This window comes from Ictalurus punctatus, chromosome 2 (genome assembly GCF_001660625.3).
Source record: "Ictalurus punctatus breed USDA103 chromosome 2, Coco_2.0, whole genome shotgun sequence".
Taxonomy (NCBI): domain Eukaryota; kingdom Metazoa; phylum Chordata; class Actinopteri; order Siluriformes; family Ictaluridae; genus Ictalurus; species Ictalurus punctatus.
The window spans coordinates 29072592-29099926 of NC_030417.2; the positions used below are offsets into that span (position 1 = coordinate 29072592).

At 40.9% G+C, this 27335-nt stretch overlaps 2 protein-coding genes across 2 annotated transcripts in view; one reads left to right on the forward strand and one right to left on the reverse strand.

The window, feature by feature from the left end:
* The first annotated feature begins 646 nt into the window (after positions 1-646).
* cacng1b (calcium channel, voltage-dependent, gamma subunit 1b) lies at positions 647-10016 on the forward strand. Its single transcript, XM_017485512.3, has 4 exons — positions 647-954; positions 6702-6776; positions 9411-9548; positions 9784-10016. Exons 1-4 carry the CDS (start codon positions 714-716, stop codon positions 10014-10016), a joined length of 687 nt encoding a protein of 228 aa, XP_017341001.1. The 5' UTR covers positions 647-713.
* A 4358-nt stretch (positions 10017-14374) lies between these two features.
* The window catches only part of helz (helicase with zinc finger), a 53266-nt gene continuing 40305 nt past the window's right edge, over positions 14375-27335 (reverse strand). The window contains exons 23-31 of the mRNA XM_017494478.3: positions 24716-24767; positions 21438-21622; positions 20714-20921; positions 19812-19894; positions 19200-19653; positions 18330-18570; positions 17488-17983; positions 16604-16826; positions 14375-15332 (exon numbers count right to left, since the gene is read on the reverse strand). Coding sequence (XP_017349967.1) covers positions 14989-15332; positions 16604-16826; positions 17488-17983; positions 18330-18570; positions 19200-19653; positions 19812-19894; positions 20714-20921; positions 21438-21622; positions 24716-24767 — 2286 coding nt within the window. The 3' untranslated portion in view covers positions 14375-14988. The remainder of the gene's footprint in view (positions 15333-16603; positions 16827-17487; positions 17984-18329; positions 18571-19199; positions 19654-19811; positions 19895-20713; positions 20922-21437; positions 21623-24715; positions 24768-27335) is intronic.

Here is a 27335-nt window from a genome sequence, read left to right on the forward strand (position 1 = left end):
GTAGGATGGTTTCCTCCTGGTATTGGAGGACTATTTGGGCACCCAGATTGATTCACTGCCTCTCCCCCTCACTGACTGATGGAAAGTGGATCAGCTTGTATAAACGCCTACTCTACTAATAAAGGCAGATTTCCCATGAGTCCCTGAAATAAAATGAGAGAGCCAGCCATACAGGAAGTGATTAAAGCATAATGGCCTATGAAGCAACCAGACAAATGTAACAGAACAACACAGGTACAGAAAAAAAACAGCTACCTGGACATTTGTATTCTGAAAAGAAAGAATAAATTCCATTGTGTTATTATTTAGAGTTCTGCACTCTCTATGAGGTGTTAACAACTACCAAAATTCTGCAAGTGGCTTTAGCCTCCAAAAAAATAAGGTGTCCAAAGTTAAGTGGACTGTCTCAAAGAGCAGGTTGAGGTATATTAATGAACCAGCCTCTTCAGGACAATTCACAAAGACAGTACATCTTAGCCACAGCCCATTGCACTAAACGACTTACAGGGAGGGAGCGATATGAAACTAGGGCACCGTTATCTGGCCCCTTTTTTCCATGCAGAAGCAGAGATCTGTGGACAACGAGCTGCAGTGAGGAATCTGTGGGTTGTCGTGTTGAGTTTTGGATTTAGCCGATAAACCCACGGCATAAGAGTAAGGGGAGAAAGTACACCAACTGTCTGCTACTTACTGAGCATACCTTCTGCGCAGCCATGCTGAAGGACAAGAAGACCAAAGTGAAGATCACCTTCTTGGTCATCGTTGTGGGCATCTCATCCATGCTTGCAGCCGTAGTGACAGATCATTGGGCTGTGCTGAGCCCCAGAGTAGAAAAACTTAACACCACCTGTGAGGCAGCCCACTTTGGGCTTTGGAAGCTCTGCAAGAAGAGCATCTTCATTGTGGAGGAAGACCCTCAGGGCAAAGGCTGTGGCCCCATCAGCCTGCCTGGAGGTAAGGGAGAGCATGTAGCATTCATAGAACCCCGGACCTCATTTTAGGCATTGACGAACTCTACTTGTGCTGCATTTGATTATGGCGAGTCAGTGAATGTGTTAGTGGAGGAACTGCTAGACAGCCTTTTTGATGTGAACTGAAAGGGTAATCAGGGAGAAGAGAAAGCCACACTCTTATTCAAGTGAAGCACATACTGAGGCAAGTAATACATATTGATACAGTATTATTCACCTCTCACTCTTATCACTGAGCTCACTTTCCAGTTCACAGGTTATTGGAAATTGCATGGATTCAGTAAATGCTGTAAATGAAGGCATCTTAGTACCTATAAAATGAATAAGTTAAATTAATGTGTTGATAGATTTTCTAGTGTAAATAAATGGAGATCAGATCTGCTTATGGGAGATCTTTTGTTGAATTATTGATATGGCTAAGTTCATAATTATGGATTAATAGAAGAAATCAAAAGTGTTATTGTTATTATTATTATTATTAGTAGTAGTAGTAGTAGTAGTAGTAGTAGTATTTAAAGGGATCCTTTTTCAGTGGTCTATGTAGAACTCTCTTTGTGGTACACGCTTAGATTAAAAAAAAAAAAAAATGTTCTTCAAGGATTGTTTGGAAGGTTACCAGTTGTGAAACCTGTTCAGAAAGGGTGACACTTGATCGTAGAATTTTATATATAATTTTTAAGGGTTTTCCCAAAGGGACAAACCAAAAGAATCTTTTAAGGGTACAGGATTTAATCGGAGGCACAATGGCTTAGTGGTTTGCACGTTTGCCTTGCACCGCTGGGGTTGGGTGTTTCCTCTGGGTATTCCAGATTCCTCCCACAGTCCAAAGACATGCGTTGTAGGCTAACAGGCATTTCCAAATTGTTCTTAGTGTGTGAATGTGTGTGCAATTGTGTCCTGCTGTGGGTTGACTCCCTGTCCATGGTGTCCCCTGCCTTGTGCCCTGAGTTCTCTGGGATAGACTCCAGGCTCCCCTGTGATCCTCTGTATTATAAGAGGTACAGAAAATGGATGGATGGATGGATGGATTTAACCTTTTTTCTAAGAGTGTAGATAAAGAGTTAAATAACATTTGGAAAAGAATAGCTTCACACCATTATATCTCTACATTGCAGAATCTGTTGATTTCGCATGATTGATTTAAGCAAAATGAAAGTGGTAATATCAGTGTTGAAGAAATGGCAGAATAGATGACAGGGTAGACAGATAAACAGCAGAGGTATGACTGATAATTATATCCCTCAGTCCAGAGTGTGAGGCAGTTCACTATTTGAGAAGTAATGCATATCCTGTCTTCCTCGTCAGGAGGTGATAAATGGAGATTGCACACTTCATGTATGTCCCACTGGCTGCAGGTGTAATGGGGTGAGCCCCAGTGCTCAAGTGGGTGTGCTAGGAGGAGCTCCCCATGGCACAGCCCAGACATTAAACCATAATGATGGCAGATGTCTCATAGCAGAGCAGGAAGGGTCACAGCTGCTGTCACACTCTGTTCAAGTCCCTGAGGTTTATTTCCATTGGACTGATGTATTCTCTTTATATAGATAGTTATATAGATGGTTACATTGAAAGGGGACTGTAGTGGTTTCACAGCCTAGATGGCAAGGTCACATAGATATGCAATGCTAGATAACTGGGTAGTGGTGAGTGTTCTGGTGGAGTTCTGTGCAACTGATCTGAATATTGAGAGGTCAAATGCCAAGACTGCCAGAGAATCTATCTCTATCTTGACCTCTATTTTGACGATTCTCATTTGTAAGAATAAGTGACCCATGTCTTTCTTTAATATATATGCGCACATTGATTTATTGAGCAATTGTTCCCAATACTCAGGTTTAGTAGGTTTTGGTTGAATTGATTCCCCAAATATCAAGTAAATCAGCAATTTCCCTGTCCTTCCACTGAATGTGCTGTTGCACATATCCATTGGCTGTTGCGGTCCTCCACTGTTATTCTGGCACACTGATGACATATATGAATGATGAAACTGTATGGGTGATGCCCACAAGTTATTCCTCATATAACTGTATATGATGGAGAAAACTGAGCGATCTATGCATTTGGTCCAACCAAGTACCACACCTCCTGGTGTAAGCAATTTCCTTATATTAAGAGATGATTAACTGAATCAGGTGGTTGGCACTGAAACCAAATAGCACTGCTGAATGAATCTGAATTCTCCTGCAGTTATGGGTCAATAGCAACAGTGAAGTCTCACAGCTGGCTTAGAACACAGCAGGTTTGGAGGAGGGGAAACTCCAGCAGGCCAGGTGTGATCAATTTCACACCAGCTTAGCATCCACACGGCGTCAAGAAGGGCTTGATTTTGATAGCTTCTTCTGTCGTACGAATGAAGCCATGAGTAAACACGCTAGCACTTAGTCCATCACTTCCCCCTACTTCACACTTACTCACGCAGTTCCATGGCTGCACTCCCAGAGCTACCTCCAGCAGTTTGATGTTTATTTGTGTGTGTGTATCTCACTGTATCTGAGAGGGAGACAGTGAGTGAGTGGGAATGAGAGCCAGTGAGGAAGCAAGCATTGATGAAAGAAAGCAAGAGAGACTCTTGAATCTCTCTATAAAAACCCAGCAACCCTATGAATATGAAGACAACTAGACTAGACCAAAAGACTATTAGAGGAATGATGGATTGCCTAGTACATGTGGAGCACATGTCAAGAAGAGCAATCACAACTGTAAGACAATTTTCTCTGGAGGTTTTTCCAAAAAAGTGCTACACGGACCTCTGTGGAAGGTGCTGTGCTGGTACGACCCAGATACGTCTGCGGATATGCTGTCTTTTTTTGTCCACCGTTTAAAATGACCCAGAACCTGATGGTCATTTTTTGCAAGAACAAAATAGGGCAATGCTTTATTTGTGAGCCTATCTTTACCAAAGCTGTCTCATACATAGCCAAAGAGCAAAGCACAGAAAGCTTAGACTCAAGGCAACTGCCGTGCCTAGTGATGTGTGTGTTTACACTTGTCTCAAGGGGGAGGGAGTTTTAATCAAGAAGTAAAAACCTAATGTGACAGCCACTGCAACCTAGTAATTGACTTCCTCCCCGGGATAAGTGCTTCTATTAACAAACTTGCAAGGTCAATGATATGGTCTGAAACGCTTTATTTGGATGCTTGTTTTGCTCATCTGAGCTGGGTAGAGCTCACGACTAGGGATGCTTGCCCTGGGCTTTACAGATAGATGGTCTAATAAACAAATTTGACTAGATAGGGAATGAGGCATGAGGCCTCAGAACCAGTGTAAAATGCCATTTGTTAGCAGAAGCTCTTTAGACTGAGATTCAGACTGATGGCTTGTATCTCTTGGTCTGAAAAATAATGTAAAAATATTAAGCAAGGACATTTGGATAAAGACACAAAAGTGATGCCAGTCACCTACAAACTTCCAAACAGACCGTTGCTTCTGTCATTAAGGTTACAAGGACATAAAATACATCCATGCTTAGAGAATCTTTTTTGCATCTACCATCCAAATGGTTCTTTGGTTAGTCCGTCTAGACAAAGGGCATTCAATGAAAAATATGTTAATGTCTGGATAAGCAACTAACATGACTGAACTGTGAGCTACCTTTTAATGCTTATTCATTAACAATTTGTTTATGACTATAAATAAGAGAATTCGAAGAGGTTATGTTTTGTTTCATGGTGACACTTCACATTGACTTATTGACAATAGTAGCATGGACTCTGAAAAAGATTCAGAGAACCCTTGTTTTACATTTTATGCAGGGAGAATAAATATTTTGTTATTCATTCATCCTCAAACATTTTCATCTTTTAAAAAACAAGCTATGTTGTCAGTTCCCTACTCAGGTTAAATGAGGTTAAATAAATTTTAATTCTATGAAAGTCAGTGAAAACACTTCCCTTTCTGAACTAACGTCTCTAGCACTGTAGTTAATATCCCCACCCCCACCCCCCCAAGCTGATCAACTCTGCCGAAGTATTTCGGTCTGTCCACTGAAATATACAATATGGCAAAATATTTGTGGACAACTGACTATCACACCCATACTTGCTTTTTCAACAACCCATTACAGATTCAGTCCCCCCCTTTGCTGTTATAAAAACCTCCACTCTTCTGGGAAGGCTTTCCACTTGGTTTAGGAAAAAGGCTGTTGGGATTTGCTCATTCAACCAGAAGAGCATTAGTGAGGTCAGGCACTGATGTCAGTGAGGAGGTCTGGAGCACAGTTGGCATTCCAATTCATCCCAAAGGTCTTCGGTAGGGTTGAGGTCAGGGCTCTGTGCAGGCCACTCAAGTTGTTCCACTCCAACCTTGGTAATTCATGTCTTCATGGACCTTGTTTTGTACAAGGGGGCACTGTCATGCTCGAACAGGTTCGGGTTTGACTCCTTACTTCCAGTGAAGGGAAACGGTAATACTACAGCATACAAAGACATTCAATAAAATGGTGTGCTTACAACTTTGTGGTAACAGTTTGGGGAAGACCCACATACTATATGGGTGTGACCATCAGGTGTCCACAAACTTATGGCAATATAGTGTAATTTGCTTGGGTTTGTTTTGAGATCCTTTCAGAAAACAGAAGCCCATTAGAGAGCTAGAACGATTAACAATTCAAAGAACCCTTCAGGAACAATTTTTTTTAATGATACAGAATCCTAATTTGTGTAATTCTGCTAGTAGGTGTGCTCATGTTGTGTTATTTCTGTCTCTATTGGAAGATCTAAGCTAGATGCAAGACCACATGTTTAAACTAAGCCCCCATCCCAGTGCTCCGAGCTCCACTGAGGGATGAAAACCCTGTAAATCCCCAGGAGTAAAGACTTGTAATAAGGGCGGTCAAACAGGGTTAATAAATGATACCCTAAAAGTAGCACGGCAGCCCTTTCCTTTGCACTCCTCATTGAGCCTTAACTAATACCATAGATAGGAACAGCCTGTTGCTAGGTAACCTCCTCACAGCATGTTTTTTTTCCTTCTCTCCTCACCCCTGACAGAGATTCTGGGTCCAGAGTAACAAACAGCTCCTCTGTTCCTTTGTCTGATTGCCCATCTCTCTCATGCTCATTCTCTGGACAGAGATGTTGCTTTATGAGTTTAATCTAACAGAAAGGTGTCAGACTCCCTCCACACCTCGATAACAACACTCCTGTGCTTCCCCCATGGGAACTACAAAATGGAGGCATCATCTCTAGAGCGTTGAACGGAGGCGGAATTGTTTGGTCGCAATGTGAGTGGTATGTGGTACAGCGCTTTGGCCTGTTTTAATAAAAAACTGGGCCGACTGCAGTGTGAAGGTGACATGAGGTCAGAGTCTCATCTTCTGCTCCGAAACAAGCAGCAGATGTTTAAGAGTAGGTGGTGTAGGAGTATAACCACTCAGTGCCGTTTAGATTTTCCTGAAACGTGAAATCTAAAGTGATAAAACCAAGCTTTGTGCTTAGCTGAGGAAATATAGTTTGCCTCTCTCTCCAACACATGTGCATGCATAGATAAACCTTTATCTTGGCATGCTGCCTAGAAAATGAGAACAACTGCTGAAAAACAAGTGCACTGATATACCCTCTGTCCACTATATTCACACTCGCAGAATACCTTGTTTGTGACTGAACGTCCAGCACTGGTCTCAGGAGGAAATGGCAGCTAGGCTCATTGGCAGTGCAAGTGCGTCATAACGACAGACTCCAGCAGCACCTCCAGCCCTCAGCTACAATCACTGTTTTCATCTCTTTTCGCAGTCAAGAACTGCTCCTACTTCAAACACTTTACGTCAGGGGAGGAGGCTGAAGTTTTCGAAGTCAAGACTCAAAAAGGTAAGTGGCCTTCTTCAGGCTTGTCTTACCATGGGGACATTGATGCATATCAAAGGGGTAAAAAAAAAAAAAAAAAAGTTGCCTGCACTAATCCAAGCCTGCTATTACCATTTTCTTCTCTAATGTTTAAGGTTAGGATTTGAGAAGAAGAGGTTGAATGGCATGAAATGGAAACATATACCCACAGATTTCAATAAAAAAAGAAAGAAAGAAAGAAAGAAAGAAAGAAAGAAAGAAAGAAAGAAAAAGTAGAGGAGCATGGAGGAAGGTTGAAGCACATACAAAAATACATCAAAAGGCTCCACCACAGGCTGCTTTAAACAGAGATTTTTGTGTTTGGGAATGTGTGGGTGCTCAAAAAGGAGGGTAAAACATCTCAAACTGTAGTTGTGGTTGAGTTTCCAGGAATGCACATGTGCATTGTTTCACTTATATCAATTCAATTAGAATTTTTTTTTCTTTGTGTACACTTCTAACAATAGACATCATCACAAAGCAGCATTCCAGAAATCCAGATATGGATTTAGAGCCATAATGAACAAACCAGAGGTGACAGTGGTAAGGAAAAGCCTCCTGAAATGATATGAGGAAGAAATCTGGAGAGGAACCACGCTCAAACAGATGTCCATCCTCTTTTGAAGGACACCAAGAGTGATATATATATGATCAAGAGCTGACAACTCAACTCCAACTTTAAAATCCAAACAAGATCTTGAATTCAGTTAAGGGTAGGCTGGCGGAACAACAGGTAAAGATGTTGTGCCATAGCACCAGGTTCTAGGTCCTGTTCCTTTCTGTGCACATGTTTCAGTTCTCAAAGTCACTGTTGGCTTTTTTTCTCCACAGTGACTGTACTCTCTATCCACTATTCTATCCAGCCTATTTCAGTCAACTGAAGTCTGACACTTTATTATATTTTCTAGTTTATTTAATGTAATCAGGAGCACTTTTTAACTGGAATGACGTGAAAACATTATAAGCCTACATTACACAGCACAACCCCATACCAATCATAATAGGCTATGTATTTATGTAACGAACAAGACAATTGTCATATCATTCTGCTTACTCTTTTTGATGCTCAACTCTGATTCAGTTGACCTGTAATGGCACCATGTGTTTGTTTTGTGTAATTTCATTTACCAAAGAATGCACCAGAGTATAGCTTTATTAATCATGTTTCCGCATTTCACATCTCTCCATCTCCCTGTTAGGTCACACATACTGTGACGTGACAGAATGAATTAAAACCGAAAAACATTAACGGATAAATTGAGAATATGTCTCTCATGAGTTTTCCCACTGGTTGGCTGTGAAAAAAAGTGTGATGCATTGTTCTCCATTTCAGCTCAAAAAGGCCCTCCAAATGCCCTGCTATTGGTCAGTTGATCATCAAATTGATTTGTGTTGAGGTACTAGCCACAAAAAAAACTCACCAAAATGAATTTCTATTAATCAAGAATGTAATGTAAATTTAAATGTAAAAAGGAGGGCACGGTAGCTTAGTGGTTAGCACATTTGCCTTGCAACTCCAATGCTGGGGGTGACTCTGCTCTGTATGAGTTTGCATACAGTATTCTCCCCATGCTTTGGGGGTTTCCTCCCCCAGTTCAAAGACATACATTGTAGACTGATTGGCATTTCTAAATGTGTGTGAATGGGTATGTGATTGTGCCCTGTGATGGGCTTGTCCCTTGCCTTATGCCCCAAGTTCTATGGGATATACTCCAGGTTCCCCTGTGACCCTGTCTAGGATGAGCAGTACAAAAAATACATGGATGGATTCCCCCCTCCCCCAAAGTTTAACCTATAGAAGGTAAAATCATTAGATTAGACAATAGAAAATCATTCAAATCTGGAGCTGCCTGCACTATGCTGTGATTAGTGTTTTGTGATTAAAAATCAGAATTGGCTGGGATAGTTTACAGTGCACTTCAGAATTGTTTCCCTTACAGATGTAGAATGTGTTACATACGTCTTTCGTGGCTGAAAAAATATTCTGGTTACTGAGAAAAAAGGTGGTTACTAATGAATGAAGTAATCAACATTTCATTAGCATTCCATTCTTTTTCATTTCTGGAAGCGACCTCTTGCTGCAGCATACACTTTTGGCCTCCATTTTAATCGTCACTCTTTAGGCAGGTTGGAAAGGAAGCCGTGCGATCCAACAACCAGCACAGAATTGAACACAGAATTGAACGAGTGCTCAACATTATGCAAGATGTGGCTCATTGTCAAGCACTTTACACTCTCCTGTCAACTCTAGAAACATTAATTGCTGGTTGAACAACCAATACTCCTGTAGTGTATTACTAATTAATGATGCAATAAAAGCAACGACAGTCTGGAGAACAGAATGATTAGTGTTATGATGTTATCTGTGGCGATAACCAAAGCCATTCCTGTATAATGGAGCTTGGACTGTCCAAGGTATGGACAGGTAAGGTATGGATGGTAAAACGACATGATTAGGACACATCAAAAGTCTTCATAATGTACACCATTAGCATTGCTGTGGTGGTGTGGTTTTACCTAAATCTGTTACATGAACAGAGTTTAACACTTTCTGTTACTGGGTTCTTGGCTAATTTCCCTTCAGGGTAATATTGACAGTACTGTTATTCACCATTTTAGAGTACAACATCACAGCCGCTGCTATAGCCATCTTCAGCCTGGCCTTCATGACACTGGGCAGTCTGTGTCTCCTAGGGGCCTTTGGAAATAGCAGAGACTACCTACTAAGACCGGCTGGCATGTTCTTCGCGTTTGCAGGTGAGATCAGTGCTAACACCTCTTATTGTTCAAGTTAAACTCATTTGGCATAGTTAAAGTTCATGAAGAAGGGCAGAGCAGTGGGTGATTAAGTCCAACAACTCAAGGAAATCTTTCATTTCTGGATCAGCATAGAAGTCATAAAGACCTTGGAGGTCAATGAACAATATTCTGGAAACGAAAGAAACCATAAGCTTTCACTCTCTTCCCTAATGTATGCATGACCTCTTTTCAGGTCTCTGCATAGTCATTTCAGTGGAGGTCATGAGACAGTCTGTCAAACGCATGATTGACAGCGATGAAACCATCTGGATCGAGTACTACTACTCGTGGTCCTTTGCATGCGCCTGCGCTGCCTTCATCCTGTTGTTCCTCAGCGGGATCACCCTGCTGATCATCTCCATGCCTCACATGCCACGGAACCCGTGGGAGACCTGCATGGACGCTGAACCTGAGCCCATGGACTAGCAGAGCGCCTTTACCAGTCATGTCAGGGTTTGGCACACAGTAAGAACGCATGATAAAGGAATCAACACATACAAGGTGTTGTAAGAAAGTTTTCTATTGACTTTGTTGGCATTGTGTTTGTTGGAAGCAAATGCATTCATGCTTAGAGAAGGTTAAGTCTGCTGTTTTAGACAACAAAATAGCATTTCATCCAATGTCAGAATTTCCCATATGTAATGCTTTTCAATTCATTTAAGTAAGGATTTTGTCATTTCTAAATATTCTTTAAGGTTCACTATGCTATGCGAAGTGGAACTAAGGATGCAAGTATGCATTTTCCATTACCCATACAGCCCAGTTCTCTGTGAATTTGATGTTATAGTAAAGGTTTATTATTTAGGATAATTAAGGTTGTTTTATATTATGACACCATTATTATTACATAATGAAGAGCAACAACTGTCTACTGAAGAATTAAGTCTCTGAGTAATAAAACAACTTAAGAACTTCTGAGATCTTGAGGTAAAGTATAAAACGACTCATCAGCAAGAATCATCAAATTTGTGGTGGTCTGGGAAACTCGGCGGATGTCACTGCGGCTGAATTCTGAAAAACAAACTGTCAAATTTGTTTTAAGAAACCATATGTACACTATATGTGGATGCCTGATCATTACAGCCATATGTGGGCCTTCCCCAAATTTCTGCTGCAAAGTTGGAAGCAGAGAATAGTCCAAAGTTTTTTCAAAAGAGGCCAGAATAGACCTCATTAAAATACAGAGGGACATATTACATCTCGATGTGTTAAACAACTTAGAACATGGCACCTTTTGTTTGAACCCACCCATTTTTCAATGATCAAAAATATTGGGACACGTGACCGACGTGCATCAATGTTTCTTGTGTTGACATTTTTAACATTCGGTTTCAAATCCACTTTAGTTAAGGACTCTTAAGAATTCACAAAGTGTTTTCCATGATTAGTGGTTTCCAGCTCTTTTTGAAATCACTTCTTAAATCACTGTTAACTTTGTGCTTTTTGTCTGTAGCCATGACTAAATATCATTCTGTAAAATAATTTGCAGGTGTAATAATAATAATTATTGTTCACATATACATATGCACAGTGAAATTCTTTCCTTCGCATATCCAAGCATGTCAGGAAGCTGGGGTCAGAGCGCAGGGTCAGCCTTGATGCAGCACCCCTGGGGCAGAGAGAGTTAAGGGCCCAACAGTGGCAGCTGGGCAGTGCTGGGGCTTGAACCCCCGACATTCCGATCAGTAACCCAGAGCCTTAACCACCAAGCCACCACTGCTCCCCACTTTAGTCCGGGGGCCACAGTTGGTCCTGGGCCCGGACTTTGGAGACCCCTCTGGTTTAGAATGTCTTTGTATGATATAGTATTGAGATTTCCCTTGACTTGAAGTAAGGAGCCCAAACATGTTCCAGCATGACAATGTCCATGTGCACAAAGCGAGGTCCAGGAAGACATGATTTGCCAAGATTGGTGTGGAAGAACTCCAGTCCTGACCCCAATCCCACTCAACACTTTTGGGATGAGCTGGAAGATGACTACATCCCAGGTCTCTTCAACCAACATCAGTACTTGCAAATCCCCACAACCACAAGAGCATTAGTGAGGTCAAGTACTGACGTTGGCATTTCCGAAATCTAGTGGAAAGCCTTCCCAGAACAGTGGAGGTTATTATAACCGTAAAGGGAGGATTACATCCGGAATGGGATGTTCAGCAAGCACATGGGTATGATTGGTCAGGTGTCCACATAGTGTACATTTCACCAAAACAATGTAGATCTGTATTTGTTCAGGCAAATTTCTAACCCTGCCTTGGTTGTCTGTCTGCAAAGATCATGATGGGAACCAGTTTAACAAACACAGTAGTAAATGCAGTCAATCCATCTGAAAACATCTAAAACTTTGTTAGTTAAGAGTGATTTCCTGTTGCATCGAATGTCATCCTTTGATCAAGTTTTTGGATTGTTAACATGCCATAGCAAAAAACGCTCCAGTGCAGCCACATAGTTGAGAGAAGTAATTTAGTCGGCAGAATTGAATTAATCAGTGATTGTTACAGCACCGGAGATCAGTCGAGTGAAGATACGATGAAGTCTTGTGTTTAAATGCCACAAGTGACGTTTACCTCAGGTGATTAAACATAGACTGATGTGGATGATGCGGATAATCAACGTGAGAACTTATTTCCTGTTGTAAACATAGAATTCTTTCAAATTTGTCAGGAATGTAAAAATGTGACCATGTGAAGGGTTTTCGGTGACTGTCACACACACAAAACAAAATGACATTATTAACACCTCTGTTTTAAGTGGCTCACTCACCAAAACAGAATAATGACTGTTGTTTTTCCAGCAGCAAATAATGTCTACACTCAACGGCTGAACACAAAGCTGGAGTTCTAACGATGGAAGCAAGTCCAGGACTGCAGGGGCAAATATAATCGCCATTTCTCTTTGTTCTCAGGACAAATGAGAAACAAGACAAGCTGATTATGTCTCTCTCTCTCTCTCTCTCATGTGGCTCTCAGGTCACAACCCACCAGTGTCCAAAGTCTAATGGAACAAGAATGTGTTCATTCTGCTGTGGTCTCTCTTATGTAGTTGTCATATCTAAGCACAAGCCCAATTCCAAAAAAGTTGGGACACTGGGTAAAATGTAAATAAAAACAGAATGCAATGATTTTCAAAGCTCATAAACCTGTATGTTATTCACAATAGAACATAGAAATCATATCAAAATGTTTTAACTGAGGAAATGTACCATTTTAAGGAAACAATAAGGTAATTTTGAATTTGATGGCCGCAACACGTCTCAAAAAAATTGGGACGGGGCAACAAAAGGATGGAAAAAGTAAGTGTCACTAAAAAGAAACAGCTGGAAGAAGATTTTGCAACTAATTAGGTTAATTGGCAACAGGTCAGTAACATGATTGGGTATAAAAAAAGTATTTTAGAGAGGCAGAGTCTCTCAGAAGTAAAGATGGGATGGAAGCATATGTTGCTCTAAAACCTGTACATACCTTTCAGCTTCGATGGTGCCTTTCCAGATGTTCAAGCCGCCCATTCCATAAGCACTAATGCTCTCCAATACCTTCGGAGATGCAGACTTTTGAATTGAGGGCTGGTAAAAAGCCGGATGGTCCCTCTCCTCTTTAGTTTAGAGGACGCGGTGTCCATGGTTTCCAAAAAAGAATTCCAAATTTGATTCGTCTGACCACAGAACACTTTTCCTTGGTCCATTTTAAATGAGCTTTGGCCCAAAGAAGTCTTCGGTGTTTCTGGATCACGTCTACATATGGCTTCTTCTTTGTATGATAGAAGCTTTAACCAGCATTTGTGGATAGCACGGTCAACTGTGTTCACAGACAATGAGTTCTGGAGGTGTTTCTGAGCCCAAGCAGTGATTTCCATTACAGAGTCATGCCTGTTTTTAATGCAGTGCAGCCTGAGGGCCCGAAGATCACGAACATGCAATATTGATTTTCACCCTTGTCCCTTGCTCACAGAGATTTCTCCAGATTCTCAGAATATTTTGATGATGTTATGTACTGTAGATGATATTTATAGTCTTCTCAATTTTACATTGAGGAACATTATTCTGAAATTGTTTCCCAAATTATAGATGCAGTTTTTTGCAGATTGGTGAACCTCTGCCTGTCTTTACTTCTGAAAGATTCTGCCTCTCTAAGATACTCCTTTTATACCCAATCATTTTAGTGACCTGTTGCAAATTAACCTCCAGCTGTTTCTTTTTAGTAACACTTACTTTCCAGCCGTGTTGCGGCTAGAAAAAAACTACCCTTTTTTTTTTCTTTAAATCGTACATTTCCTCAGTTTAAACATATATGTTTTCTATGTTCTATTGTGAATAACGTGTGTTTGAGATTTGCAAATCATTGCATTCTGTTTTTATTTAGTTTACACAGTGTTCCACGTTTTTTGGAATTGAGGATGTAAAAATAGGACATTAATGGATTGTAAAGAATGATTTTCCTATCCCCTATTCATAATCAGCTGCATTAACTTCATATTGTGAATTCATGTATGCTTAAGTGATTGTAAGATGATAAGTATTATACAGCATGTGATTTTTACTTTTCTTCCACATAAATTATTTCATTAATTTCCACAAAAGCTGTAAAAAAAAAAAAAAAAAAAAAAAAAAAAAATTAGTTTCTATCAAGGCAAATTACTGCCCAAATCTCATATGAGCAATGTTTAGTCTATAGATTTGCAAACTGTTAATTTTGTATAGAGAACATTTTGAAATCTCTCATCCATCTCAAACTTTAGAAATTAACATAAAAGAAGTTCTTACTGTGGCAATGTAAATGAAGCACACAGAATTCATCTCTTTTATTTATTTATTCTTATGTACAGTCTGAGAAAAGTTTGTCTACAGCTATACAACTTTTTATAATAATTTTTGTCCGAGTCAGTTCACCACTCAGCTGCTGGCACGAGAAAACACACTGATAATGATTAATGAACTCATCATTAAAAAGCCAGCTGGTAAATAAAATCACTTCAACAACTTTACTTCAGATAATAGATACAATGAGAGCAGACATAATTAGAAGAAAAGAAAGACGGGCAGCTAAGTGGTCAACCAATTTGTGGTGTTTTTAAAAATCTTTTTTTGTTTGTTTTGTTTGGTTTTTATGAATTTTTGCGTGTTTTTCTTCAACATTTTGGTATTTTCTTTATATATGCTGATTTCCGTTTGTAAAACCACAGATGTCAAACTGTAAAAGAAACGACTAACTAAATTAAGTAAAAAATAATAAAACACAAAAGGCTAACTATCCGACCAAAATCAAAAGCTGTTTTTTTTTTGTTTTTTTTAATTGTTGAATTTTTTTTGTAGATTGTTATTCATTTTTTTTTTTTTTTTTTTTTTTTTTTTTTAGCATTTTCACTCAATAGGGTGTATATAATTCATATATATTCATATATTCACTTACTTAAAATACGAGTAATAGCCATTGCTACTATTGGAACTCCCTATGCTAAGGTCTTGTAACAGAGAGATGGGGTCGCTGTTCTTTTTGGTCTGCTCAGGCAGCGGGCAGCGGGGCTTGGGGGGAGCTCGGAGGGCGCTGGCGTAGGACATGGCAGGGGGTTTGTTGTGGCCTGAGGCTTGCATGGAGCCCACTCCTCCCGGGTCTGGGGGGGTCTGCTTGCTGGGAAGAAGGGCAGGAAACTGTCCATGCTGCTGAAGCGCTGCAAGGCCAGCGGAGTGAGGAGGCTGCTGCACACACTCAGCCTGGACGTGTTCCTCTGCAGCATTCACCGCCTTAGATACTGAAAAGGGGATCAGCACAGAATTATAGGCAATGATGTACAGTGGTATACATCATATACACCACATACACCACACACGCTCCCACATACATACACAGTGCTGCTCAAAAGGCACACATAATATTAGTTAAACCCAAAATGCCTTGGATGAAATGACATTGTTATATATAAAATCTGACTCAAAAAGCAGCAAACAGGAAAAAACACTGAAATTCAATATTTTGTTTGACCATCCTTTGCCTTAAAATTGCATCAGTTCTCTTAGGTAAACTGTTCCTGAACCTGCGACAGTTCCAGACACTTTGGCTGCAGCACGTGTTTCTGAAAGTAACATCACAAAGCTTTCTGAAAAGTGGTGCATTACATTATATGCTACTTTAGAACAGTCTCTAGAGTTTACACACACTGGTGTGAAAAACGAAAAACGTCCAGGGAGTGGGAGCTTGGCTTGTTGATGAAAGAGAATGGCCATAACACGTTGAACCTGGAAGTGCATGGGCTACAACTGCAGAAAGCTACATCAGATGGTCCACTCCTGTCAGCCAAGAGCAGAAATCTGAGGCTACAGTGGGCACAGAAACGATGAAGATTGGGGAAGAAAAAAAAGACCAGGCAATGTTCTGGGTTTTTTGGGACAGTTTTGGATATTACCCAGTTTCATCTTTATGTAGAAATAAGTCTCACATGGCTTCCTATTCACTATATATTCTTACTACATAAGATATAATACAAGGTGTTGTTGAACCAACATGGTACACGACATACACAATTCAAAAATCACCATTTGTGATTCAGCCACAGAAGTGCCTGTTTGAAATTGTTACAGCTGAAAGTAAGGTGACTTAAGACATGTCCTTTGCTTATTTTTCTATTTAATTTGATTTTTTTTTAAAACAAAAACAAATGTTATTTGTATGTTATGAATGGCATAAATGTATCCACAATACAGTACAACATTTCATATGAACTGAAATTTTTGTCTCTGAATATGTAAACATTTTGAAAGCAAAGGAATTGAAAACCCTGCTACTGATGCGTGCTGTTATGGCCGATTTGATACACGCTGCTCTAACACGGGTAAAAGTTAAGGCTACAATAAAAAAAATAAATAAAATAAAAAACGACATGACTGGGAATGCTTACACATCAAAAACGTGCTCCTTAGTCGAGTTGGGTTGTTAAGTAAATCTGCTCATTTGAAGCATTCTCCTCAAAGAAATATAACAACAAACAGCTTCCAACAGATTTCAGTGTTGCACCTAAAATCTCACCTAAAATATCCCTCTGAGGGACGAGGTGACTCGCTCCATTGCATGGAATGTTGTGGAGTGGAGCGGGGCCTGGGCTGGGCCACAGGTCTGCAGGGGGGTATGTGAAACAGGCTGTGGGATCCTGAGACTCCTTACACTGCACCACACTCTCCCCGTATGGCTGAGGAGAGCTGGAGGATATCCGCCTCTGGTACAGGGGCCGCCCGGGCCCTCTTGGTTCATACTGAGAAAAAGAGAATAAGAGAAATTTGGTCATGCCTTATTTTTAACCTGACATTAAAGAAATACTACAGAGATTTTCAAGCTAATGTTTATATGCTGATAAGCCAGAAGATAAAACTATAAATTAATTTTTGTTGTTGTTGTTGTGAGAAGACAAGAAAAACCTGATTACACAAAATTCACTTACAATGCAAGGCTACAGACAGTTGCTGGAGCAGTCAATCGACTTTCATTCAAAACAGTTGTGTAGAATTAATATCTGTAAATTAAGCTCTAAATCTGTATAATTTATAACAACTGCTTTTACACTTCCAGTAAACATTCTTTGTTCTTTTCTTAGTACATGGTAACCTATCAAAATTCCAGGTTTGTGCTAATACATACAACTACAGATGCAGTATGCAGAGATTTAGCTGAACAGCCACAATCTATTCCTTTAATTGGAATAAGCTAAGAAACTTAAATAAGACATCGAATCTGTTCCATTAAAACAATATTTAACAGAAGAAAAACAAACAAACAAACAAAAAAAAACAACAGTTTTTGCTTCTACACAAACTGCATTAATTTCCTATGTTCTACTTCTATACTATGTACAGTATACTAAATGGAACCAAAGAAAGAAATTTATTTTCTTGGATGCATTCTTTTAGGAGTCGCACCTCTTCTAGACTGTGCAGGGCGTTGTGAGGGGCCTGGAGCTGCTGCTGCTGCTGCTGCTGTTGCTGTTTGTGCTGTTGAAGCTGAAGCTGTGTGAAGGGGCCCTGCTGCAGGCCAAATGCCAGCGTCTGTGACTGCTGTGTCCCGGCATGATGCCAGTGAGCCTCAGGCAGAAGGTACTTGATGGGCACGTGCTCAGGGGGTATAGGGAGGGCGGCCTGGCTGAAGGCCTGCTGCTGGTGAAAAGGGAGCTCACGACTGGTCTCTGGGTAAGGGAAAGGCCCCGGGGCCGGAGTATGATTGTGAGTGTTGGAACTGCTGGAGGTGGATGACGGGAGGGCAGAAGAGGCAGTAGAAGGTGAGGGCAGCTCTCCAGGAATGTGGGGCTGCTGTACCTGCCGGTACTGTAGCAGGCGTGACTGAGGAGGGGGCATTTCAGCAGCTTCACGTGGCTCGTACGACTCCTGCGGGAGTGACTCACGTGGGAGACCGGGATACCTGCAGATGGAAGGAGTGGAAGAAAGAGGCCACATTAGAATAACTCAACAACCAAATTCCTAATGACCATATTAAAAGAGAGAGAAGTGCTTTCCTACTCCACAACCAGGAAGGCAGGAAAAAAAGTGGGATATATTGTGAAACCTTCCCAGTTGTGACCATATGTGGTTATTTCATACCTCTAAAGTGCATCAATATAATAGGTACGATGTAGGTGCACCTGATGAAATGGCAACTGTATTAAACTCGCTAATTAACAGGTCATTCAAACTGAATAAAGATATATTGCACAAACCCTCTTTCAGTCATACTGTATTGACCAGTTTTGCATAGAGCTCGCACTGACCTGGGCATGGGTGCTCGGGGATCATCCTCAGCAGCGGTGCCCAGGCCCCAGTTGGCACGAAGCAGTTGCTGGGGGATCCGCATGCCTGGCTGACCTAGGTGTGCCAACTGCTGGGCCAGGGTGAAAGGAGGCACAGTCCCTTGCAAGAAGGGCCCTGGCTCATTCCACTGGCCTAGACGCACCGGCTGCTGCTGCTGTGGTTGAGGAGCCATCGTCTCCATGCCAGAACAGCTTTGACCATCTGAAAACAACGCAGGTTGTAAGTGTGTGTTTGCAACAGGCATGAACATAAAAGCCTATTCATTTTCATTAAAACAATTCAGTCCGATTTTGTTGAGAATTCATGGCGACTCAGTTAAATAAAAGCTACCAGCATAAGCTGCCTGGCAAGGTTTGGAAAACCTGCTGCTCATTAGACTAGCAAGCAGATGGACAGATCAGATTATTTAACAGCAAAATGGTCATGCATTACACATAACCATATTGGGGGCATATCAGAACTTGATTAGGGCAAAACAATCAACATTATCAAACAAATATTGACAATTATTACCAAATATTTTGAGCACTACAGACAGCACAGACACTGCAACCAAAAAGTCTGTGCAGTTATGTTTAATTTTTTGTTATAATTCCTAATTTTATTTTATTTTTTAATGATCATCAAAACCCCTTGAACATGTCTTTTCTGAAATGGTAGGCATGTAAATAACCAAAGATGCTTTACTGATCATTTACGGTCATAATGAGAAAATGATGCCACCCCCAGGCCCTTGACACTCTCAGTTCTCTGTTCCAGTCATGCAGCGTTTTGATTCTGGGTTGAAGTGCCAACAGTGACTCTAAAAGCAGCACAGAGAGCATACGTACCCAGCGATTCGCCAAGCAGCGAGTCGAGACTCTCCTCCCCAAAGCTGTTGAGGCGCATTGGCTGCTGATGGGGTTGGTGCTGGGGAGGCATTCCTCTCACAACGTTCTTCAATTCATCAGGCACAGTGCCCATCAGGCTCTCCCCTCCGTCAAGGCCGTCCAGCCCCGGAGAGTGCAGGGTGCGCTGGGCCAGAGGATGTCCGCTGAAAAATGAGGGAGGGAAGGCAGACGGCTGTGGCTGTTGGGTCTGCACACGTAGGGGAGGTCTGGGAAGGCCATAATGTGCCAGGGAGCCTGGAGGGGCATGGGGGGCAAATGCTGGGTGAGGAGGGGGTAAAGGGAAGCCGAGTGGCGGACGCTGAGCAGGTGGGTCTTTACGTAGAAGACGGCTAGAGGGAAACACCAGGCCGGCGTGGGTTTCGGGGCTTTTGTTCTGACCCGGCTCGGGTTCTCCCTGGGAAAGAGGGCAGTCGATATAACAAGACTTAATCAACTGATCGGTATTCATGGAATTTTCTGATTGTAAGTGTTTATTACAGAATGCATGCATTCTGTTATGTACTCAACAAAGTCTTATGTAATGACAAATAAATGGATGAATGGATAGATCACCTGTTTCTCCTTCAGCTCAGAAGCTTTCCTTTCAGGTGTCAGCAGCCTGCTATGTTCGAGTTTTCCATTAATATCAACCTTTCCTGTAAAGAACATGGTGCATCAGTACATTTGAGCCTCAAACCAGCACACTATGAAAAGACCGTTGTATGAGAGCTACACCAAGACTCGCTAACAAATTAACAGAACAGTTTCTCACCTTTTTCACAAATACAAAATGCATCAAGAGTAAACACAGGTCACTCTAAACAGCATGGTTGCTTTTCTAAGATATTTTCACCTTCCACTGGTTTGATAAAATTGTGAAAAGTGAAAGGCTTTCTGGTTTACATGATAGGCAAATGTGGAAAAAAAAACCAAAAAACCATTTAAATTCGCAGATTTTTAAATCATATTATTCACATAATTCTAAATCATATATTTAGCCATGTGTGCTAAAAGTAAACAATATAAATTTTTATTATTTTCAGATTAAATGCATAGCTTTTAAAAACATAGCTTAAAAGAAGGAAATATTACAAGCTGTAGAAGCTGTAAAAGACATTATCAGGAAGATCATCTTATAAATCTTATAAACACACATGCTCGTTTACAGTAACTATGGCTCAAGTGGTAGGGCGGGTTGTCCACTAATCGTAGGGTTGGCGGTTCGATTCCTGGCCCACATGACTCCACATACTGAAGTGTCCTTGGGCAAGACACTGAACCCCAAGTTGCTCCCGATGGCAAGTTAGCACAGCTCTGCTACCATTGGTGTGTAAGCGTGTGTGTGAATGGGTGAATGAGACACAGTGTAAAGAGCTTTGGAACAAAGCGCTATATAAGTGCAGACCATTTACCTGTGAATTTCATGAGTGAATTTTCAAAAATACAAGAACACAGAACATGTAGGAGTACAGTACCATTGGCAGTAGGTTCCTGCAGCAGGTCCTTGTCAGTGGCTGGCAGTTGGCCAATGCCTAGCGGGGATGGCTGGTTCAGACCATAAAGCACTGGTGATGCCCGACTGACGGCGGGCCGTAGGTTCAGGTTATAGGCTGCCATGGCTGCCTGGTGGCTCATGATGCGAGGGTCCATGGCAAAGCGGTTCTGATAGCCTGGCCATGGCAACTGCAACATATTGCAACAGAAGAGGCTTTAGTAGAGATAATGTGGGTGCATTAAAAAAATGAGAGATAATTTAAATAAATTATGGGTTTAATAAGAGAAGAACTGGCTTGTGCAAGTTTTACTCGCGTGTAATTTTATAATTTTGGTTTAGTTCAAATGAATCTATTATGAAAATGCCAGAGAGTGGCTGGAGGACCCTAATCACTGTTTACACACACAATCACCTGGTTCATAAATACTGGACAATCATACACTGGAAATAGCACATCATTTTAATTACCCAGATCTGTGTTTAAACAGATGACCAAGATATGCTTGTGGTCCAGCAAACTGGTCAATTCTCTAAGAAAACAGAGCAGCAGAATCCTCCTTCCTCTCCTATTTCTACCCAGTTACCAGACGTAAAGCCGTATACACTCACCATCCACTTTATTAGAAACACATGTACTGTTCTTAATAAAGTGGACATTGAGAGCATCATAAGCACAAGTCAGCTATGTCAGAGGCAACACTCACTGGAAGAGACATAGGCATGACCATGTTGCCCCCATAGACAGCGGGCACATAAAGGATGCTGGCTCCAGTGTGAGGGTCAATGCGCTGTACAGGACTGGGGGATTTGCCAGAGGGTGGGGCTCCTCCTCCCGTTGGAGTGAAAGCCTGGATGGGATTCCCCATTAACACAGCAGCGCTGGGCTGAACTAAACACACACAGAACAGTGAGCCAAGACAATCAGAGCAATCACAAGAAGCATGAGAGTAGCATCACAGCAGGATGCTAATGAATGCCACAGACATGTAACAGTGAACAGTCTGTGAAACTGTCAATGAAATGGTCACTACTAGAACATTATCCAAATGGTTACACAATATTTGTTTCTCAAAGGCTCTTGCAACTGTTGATGCTGATTGAAAACATACAGTTGAATACACATACTAAACCACACACTCAATTATAGTTTTAAAAAATTTAAAAAATTGAGATAATGAAATTGTATTGAAGAAATTTAAATAGATGAAAAGCCACACACTTTGCTGTTAGTACCACGTTAGTGACTACGTATTGTCAGTCGAGCCCCCAGATGAAATAAAACTGCCTTTCCAGGATTTAAATTCAACATCCGGCTTCCAGCACATACAGTATACACTATGTAGCCAAAAGTTTGTGGACACCTGACCTTCACACTTGTGCTTTTTGAACATCGCATTACAGATTTATTCCCCTGCCCTACCCTGCACCCCTTCCCACCCACACACACTACCCCTCCCCCAAAATATAGGCTCAATTTTACTAATTCACTAACCCACAATAGCAAACTGATCATAAATAAACTAGCAAAATCTCACATAAGCAATAAACTCCTGACTCTGCTTCAGTTTTGCCCATTTGAAATGATCATGATTAGTAAATCTGGCATACATAACCTTATCTTAGACTGTGAAAAACAGGGCCCTGGTTTCATGTCTTTCTCTAACACACACATTCACAAACACAAGATTATTTACTAAACCACTCCGAGCAATCCAGAGGAGTAAGTCTGAGTAAACAGGAGCTGCTATCATGTACTAACTGAAGGCTGATGTTTTGATTGGACAGAAGTGGGGCTGAGATGAAGCTGGATCCACTTGACTGATCTCAACACAATTTCTTTCTCTAAATGACTGAAAAATCCGAGGCTCTGCTCTCTCTCACCTTTTTATGCCTCAGTGATCACTCAGTGATCTACAAACTAATGACTTCGATTTGCAGGAGCAGTGCTTGCAAACCACACCAAAAATATTCCCATATACTTCCCATCAAAGGGCAGAGCCTGTAAAAAAATACCCCCCTTCAGTATTGCACCAACAATTCCTTCCAGGTGATGCTGCAATGTGTGTATGTACAGTGCCCTCCGATAATATTGGCAGCCTTGGTAAGTATGTGCAAAGAAAGCTGTGAAAAACTGTCTTCATTGTTTAACCTTTTGATCTTTTGTTTAAAAAAATTCTCCTTATATACTCTGCTCTCATGGATATGAAACAATTGCAAACAAAACGGGTTTATAAAAAATTAAAAAATAAATAAAACAACTTTGTTAAATATAGGTTTGCAACAATTATTAGCACCCCTATGAATTTTATATGAGAAAATTATATTTGAAGTATATTCTCATTGATATGTAAAATTTTTAGTACACCTGGGTGACTAGGAACAGGAAACTGTTCAACCATGACTTCCTGTTTCACAGGGATATAAATATGAGGTAACACATAGGCCAAATTACCTTACTCATTCATAACAATGGGTAAGACCAAGAAATATAGCTGTGATGTGTGGCAAAAGGTTGTTGAGCTCCACAAAATGGAAAGCGCCCATTTTCCAAAAGAAAATAGCACAAGCATTGAAAATGCCCATTTCCACCTTCAGGTCAATAATTAAGAAGTTTCAGTCAACTAGAAATGGTATGAATCAACCTGGAATCAGACGTGTGTCTATATCGTCTCAACGCACTGTGAAGAGGATGGTTCGAGTGGCCAAAAAATCTCCAAGGATCACAGCTGGAGAATTGCAGAAGTTAGTTGCATCTTGGAGTCGGAAAGTCTCCAAAACTACAATCCAAAGTCGCCTACATCAAAACAAGTTGTTTGGAAGGGTTTCAAGACAAAATAAACTCAAGTGTCTTCAGTTTGCCAGACACTACTGGAACTTCAAATGGAATCGGGTTCTATGGTCAGATGAAACCAAAATAGAGCTTTCTGGCAATAAAATGTTTTGGTGGTTTTGGCACACACAGAGCGGCAACCATATGGAAAAGTACCTCATGCCCACGGTTAAATAGGGTGGAGGCTCTTTAATGTTTTGGGGCTGTTTCTCTGCCAGAGGACCTGGACATATTGTTAGGATACATGGCATCATGGACTATCAAATATGAAGAGATATTAAATGAAAACCTGACTGCCTCTGCCAGAAAGCTTAAAATGGGCCGTTGTTGGATATTACAAACATGCATCAAAATCAACACAAAAATAGCTTACTGACCACAAAATTAAGATCCTGCCATGGCCATCCCAGTCCCCTGACTTGAAACCCATAGAAAACCTGTGGGGTGAACTGAAGAGGAGAGTCACCAGTGTGGACTTTGAAATGTGAAGGATCTGGAGAGATTCTGTATGGAGGAATGGTCTCAAATCCTTATAATATATTCCCCAACCTCATCAGGTATTATAGGGGAAGACTCAGAGCTGTTATGTTGGTAAAGGGAGGTAGCACAAAGTATTGACTAAAAGGGTAGCAATAATTGTTGCACACCTATATTTAACAAACATTTTATTTTTTATGATAAACCTGTGTTTTGTTTGCTCTCATGGATCTGAAACAATAGCAGCGTGTTTTTGTGAAGTTTTTGAACAAAAGATGAAAAGGTTAAACAATAAAGACAATTTTTTCACAGCCTTCCTTGCTCATACTTACCAAGGGTGCCAATATTAGTGGAGGGCACTAAATTAAATGGATACATTTGCACTATAGGACAAAATATTGAAGCAAGCAACACCAACACACAAGTTTACAGACATTTAAAAACTGTTTACTACTGCAGCAGACTCTGCCACTTGTCAGACTCTTATTCTGTGGTAATAAACATTAGTTTCTATTACTTTTTGAATTAAAAGAAAAAAAAATAAAAAATTAGTTAGTGCTGCATTACAACTTTTGGCCTATAGTGTATTTGTTGTAGCATTTCACAAGGCCATCAACTATCCAGTATGGCACTATATTGATCCCAAAAGCCTGTTTGGATGGTTGACAAACTTACCAAATCCTTCAGGAGGAAAGTGCTCTGCATGATTGGCAAGCTGTCCTTTCACCTGTGAAGAAGAGGACAGACTGAGTTAAGGAGAAGAGGACAAGCAACTACTGCTGCACTTGTTATTGTTGGGTGGACCTGGAGTTAGCAGTGGGGTGTTTGGGCTTACAAATGGAGAGGTTAAACCAAAAAACAAATGACCACAGGGCAGCGTAATCCAATTTCAAGAGCAACTTTCCACCCTAAAAACCATTCACCCACATGAGACTACGGATTCCACAATACAGCAGTGTGGCAGTCATAAAAACACATAATCAGAACAGACTGGGACAACAGTGACAAGACTGGTTGAATGGGCTTTGAACAATGATGAGTTGGGAATGGGAACAATGGCGGAAGCACTGCTGGGACAGCGGTGCCTTCATTTAGCCACTTACGTGCCAAATAATTCCTTTCTTCATGGTGTAATTGCATGGAGGCAGCACACAGGCTCTTGAAGCTCACATTTGTGGTGCTGCCAACAACGTCCCAAATCAGAGTCCATTGATGTAATCCACGAGGAGACATTCCTTTTCACAACAGATCAATGGCATTTGTGTGCAGGCAGAATGACACGTCAAGGCGTCAATGGCCAATTAAGTGATTGCGCCCATCCGAATGCTAACTGGGGCCAGTTCGATCACTGTTAAAGGCACTCAGCAAATCGCTGACAACAGATTGCAGTGCTTATCTTTTCAATAACTGCAATATGTGCCATTGTTGGCTGACATGAAAGGGCCGGTGTGGGTGCAGGTTTTCATTTAAACCAAGCAGGAGCCACACCTGATTCCACCAGTTTAATCCGTTGATCCTGGCTTTCAATAGACTCAGGTGTGGCTTCTGCTTGGTTGGAATGAAAACTTGCACCCACACCAGACCTTTCCGGATAAGATTGGACACCCCTGGTCTAAAAGATATGATCGTCATAATGTCATGGTGACCAAGGCTGAACCAAATTCTAATAGACATCTGAGCTGTGGCTCAGGTGGTAGAGCGGGTTGTCCACTAATCGTAGGGTTGGCGGTTCGATTCCCGGCCCACATGACCCCAAATGCAGAAGTGTCCTTGGGCAAGACAATAAACCCCAAGTTGCTCCCAACTGGTGGGGTGGGGGGTGGTACACGGTTACACATGGTTTGCCACTGCAAGGACGATCAGCTGTCCTCCCTGTAGCACTGTCTTATGCGTCTTACATTACAGACATTGCAGTTTACTGCTCTGGCCACATCTGCAGTCCTCATGCCTCCCTGCAGCAGGCCAATGGCATGTTCACGCAGGAACCCTAGGCATCTTTCTTCTGGTGTTTTTCAGACTCAGTAGAAAGGTCTCTTTATTGTCCTAAGTTATTGTAACTGTGACCTTAACTGGTTCATTGAACAAGTATGAAAAACATTGCTTAAACCCTTTCCAATAACCATCTATAAAGCTTATTTGGATTTTACAAAATTATCTTTAAAATACAGTCTCTTGAAAAAGGAACGCATTTACAGCAAACACCAAAAATATAGAACGAATACAGCCAAAAGAGAGAAGGGATTCGAAAAACTTTCCTAACCGAGAAAGATTAATAATCTTAAATCTTAATAGTAATCTTAAATTTCAACAGCTTGCTTATTTGTACTAATTAAGTTCCCTTCATCTCTTCATCTGATTAAAGCTACCATGAATAGATTTTTTCAATTAACCAATAAATAAATACATTTTAAAAACGGAGCTGAGGACCAAAAAAAAAGATATGTGACAGGATTTTCAAAGACAAATTTGTATGAATATGTTATACGCCAATTCAGATACATCAATCATCATCACGCCCCAAACTTCAGGCACTAAAGTGTGACTGCACAGTGACAGATGAGAACCAGCTGCCACTCAGAAGAGTAAAAACAAAGCAAACAGGAGTGTGTATGTGTGTGAGAGAGAAAGACTCGATATTATACCAGAAGAGAAAAACGGATTGAGGAGTTTAGCTTTTTTTTCTTGCTGAACATGTTAGGTTTTTTTTAAGTCTTTAATTTAGTGGGAAGCCAGTGAATAATAGATAGCAATCATCCAATTTATCCTTGTTGTGGAGTTTGAATTGTCACCTAATTGTGAAGTTGCTGAGCTAGAGAACTCATGATAACCGTGTGAGCGATAAATGGGAGGTGTTTGTGAGTTTTCCTGTATTTTGTAATTTAAACTCAGGTATGTGTGAATTTGTATTGACATGCCACTCACAGCCATGATGCAGCACAACCCACTTAAATGTTCTTCCACATCGAGTCTGCAAACAATTCATTTCTTTCTTTTTTTTTTTTTTTAACCAAGTGAGAGAATCTCCAAAATCTTTCATCTAGTAGCATTAAAATATTCTTACCAGAAATATGCATAAAATTTAATCAAAGACCATTTTATCATTGTAGATTTGCTATTTTGTGGACTCACTGAAGTATTCTTATAACATGAAAACCCTCATTCAGTAAACGACTAAAGGACAAATTTAATTACGGTTATTGTTCTGCATGAGAACAAGAGGTGTGATTCAGAGGATAACTGTAGGCAGCACTGGACTATTGAAAGGCCACATGGAAAACTGCTGCCCATGAGAGCT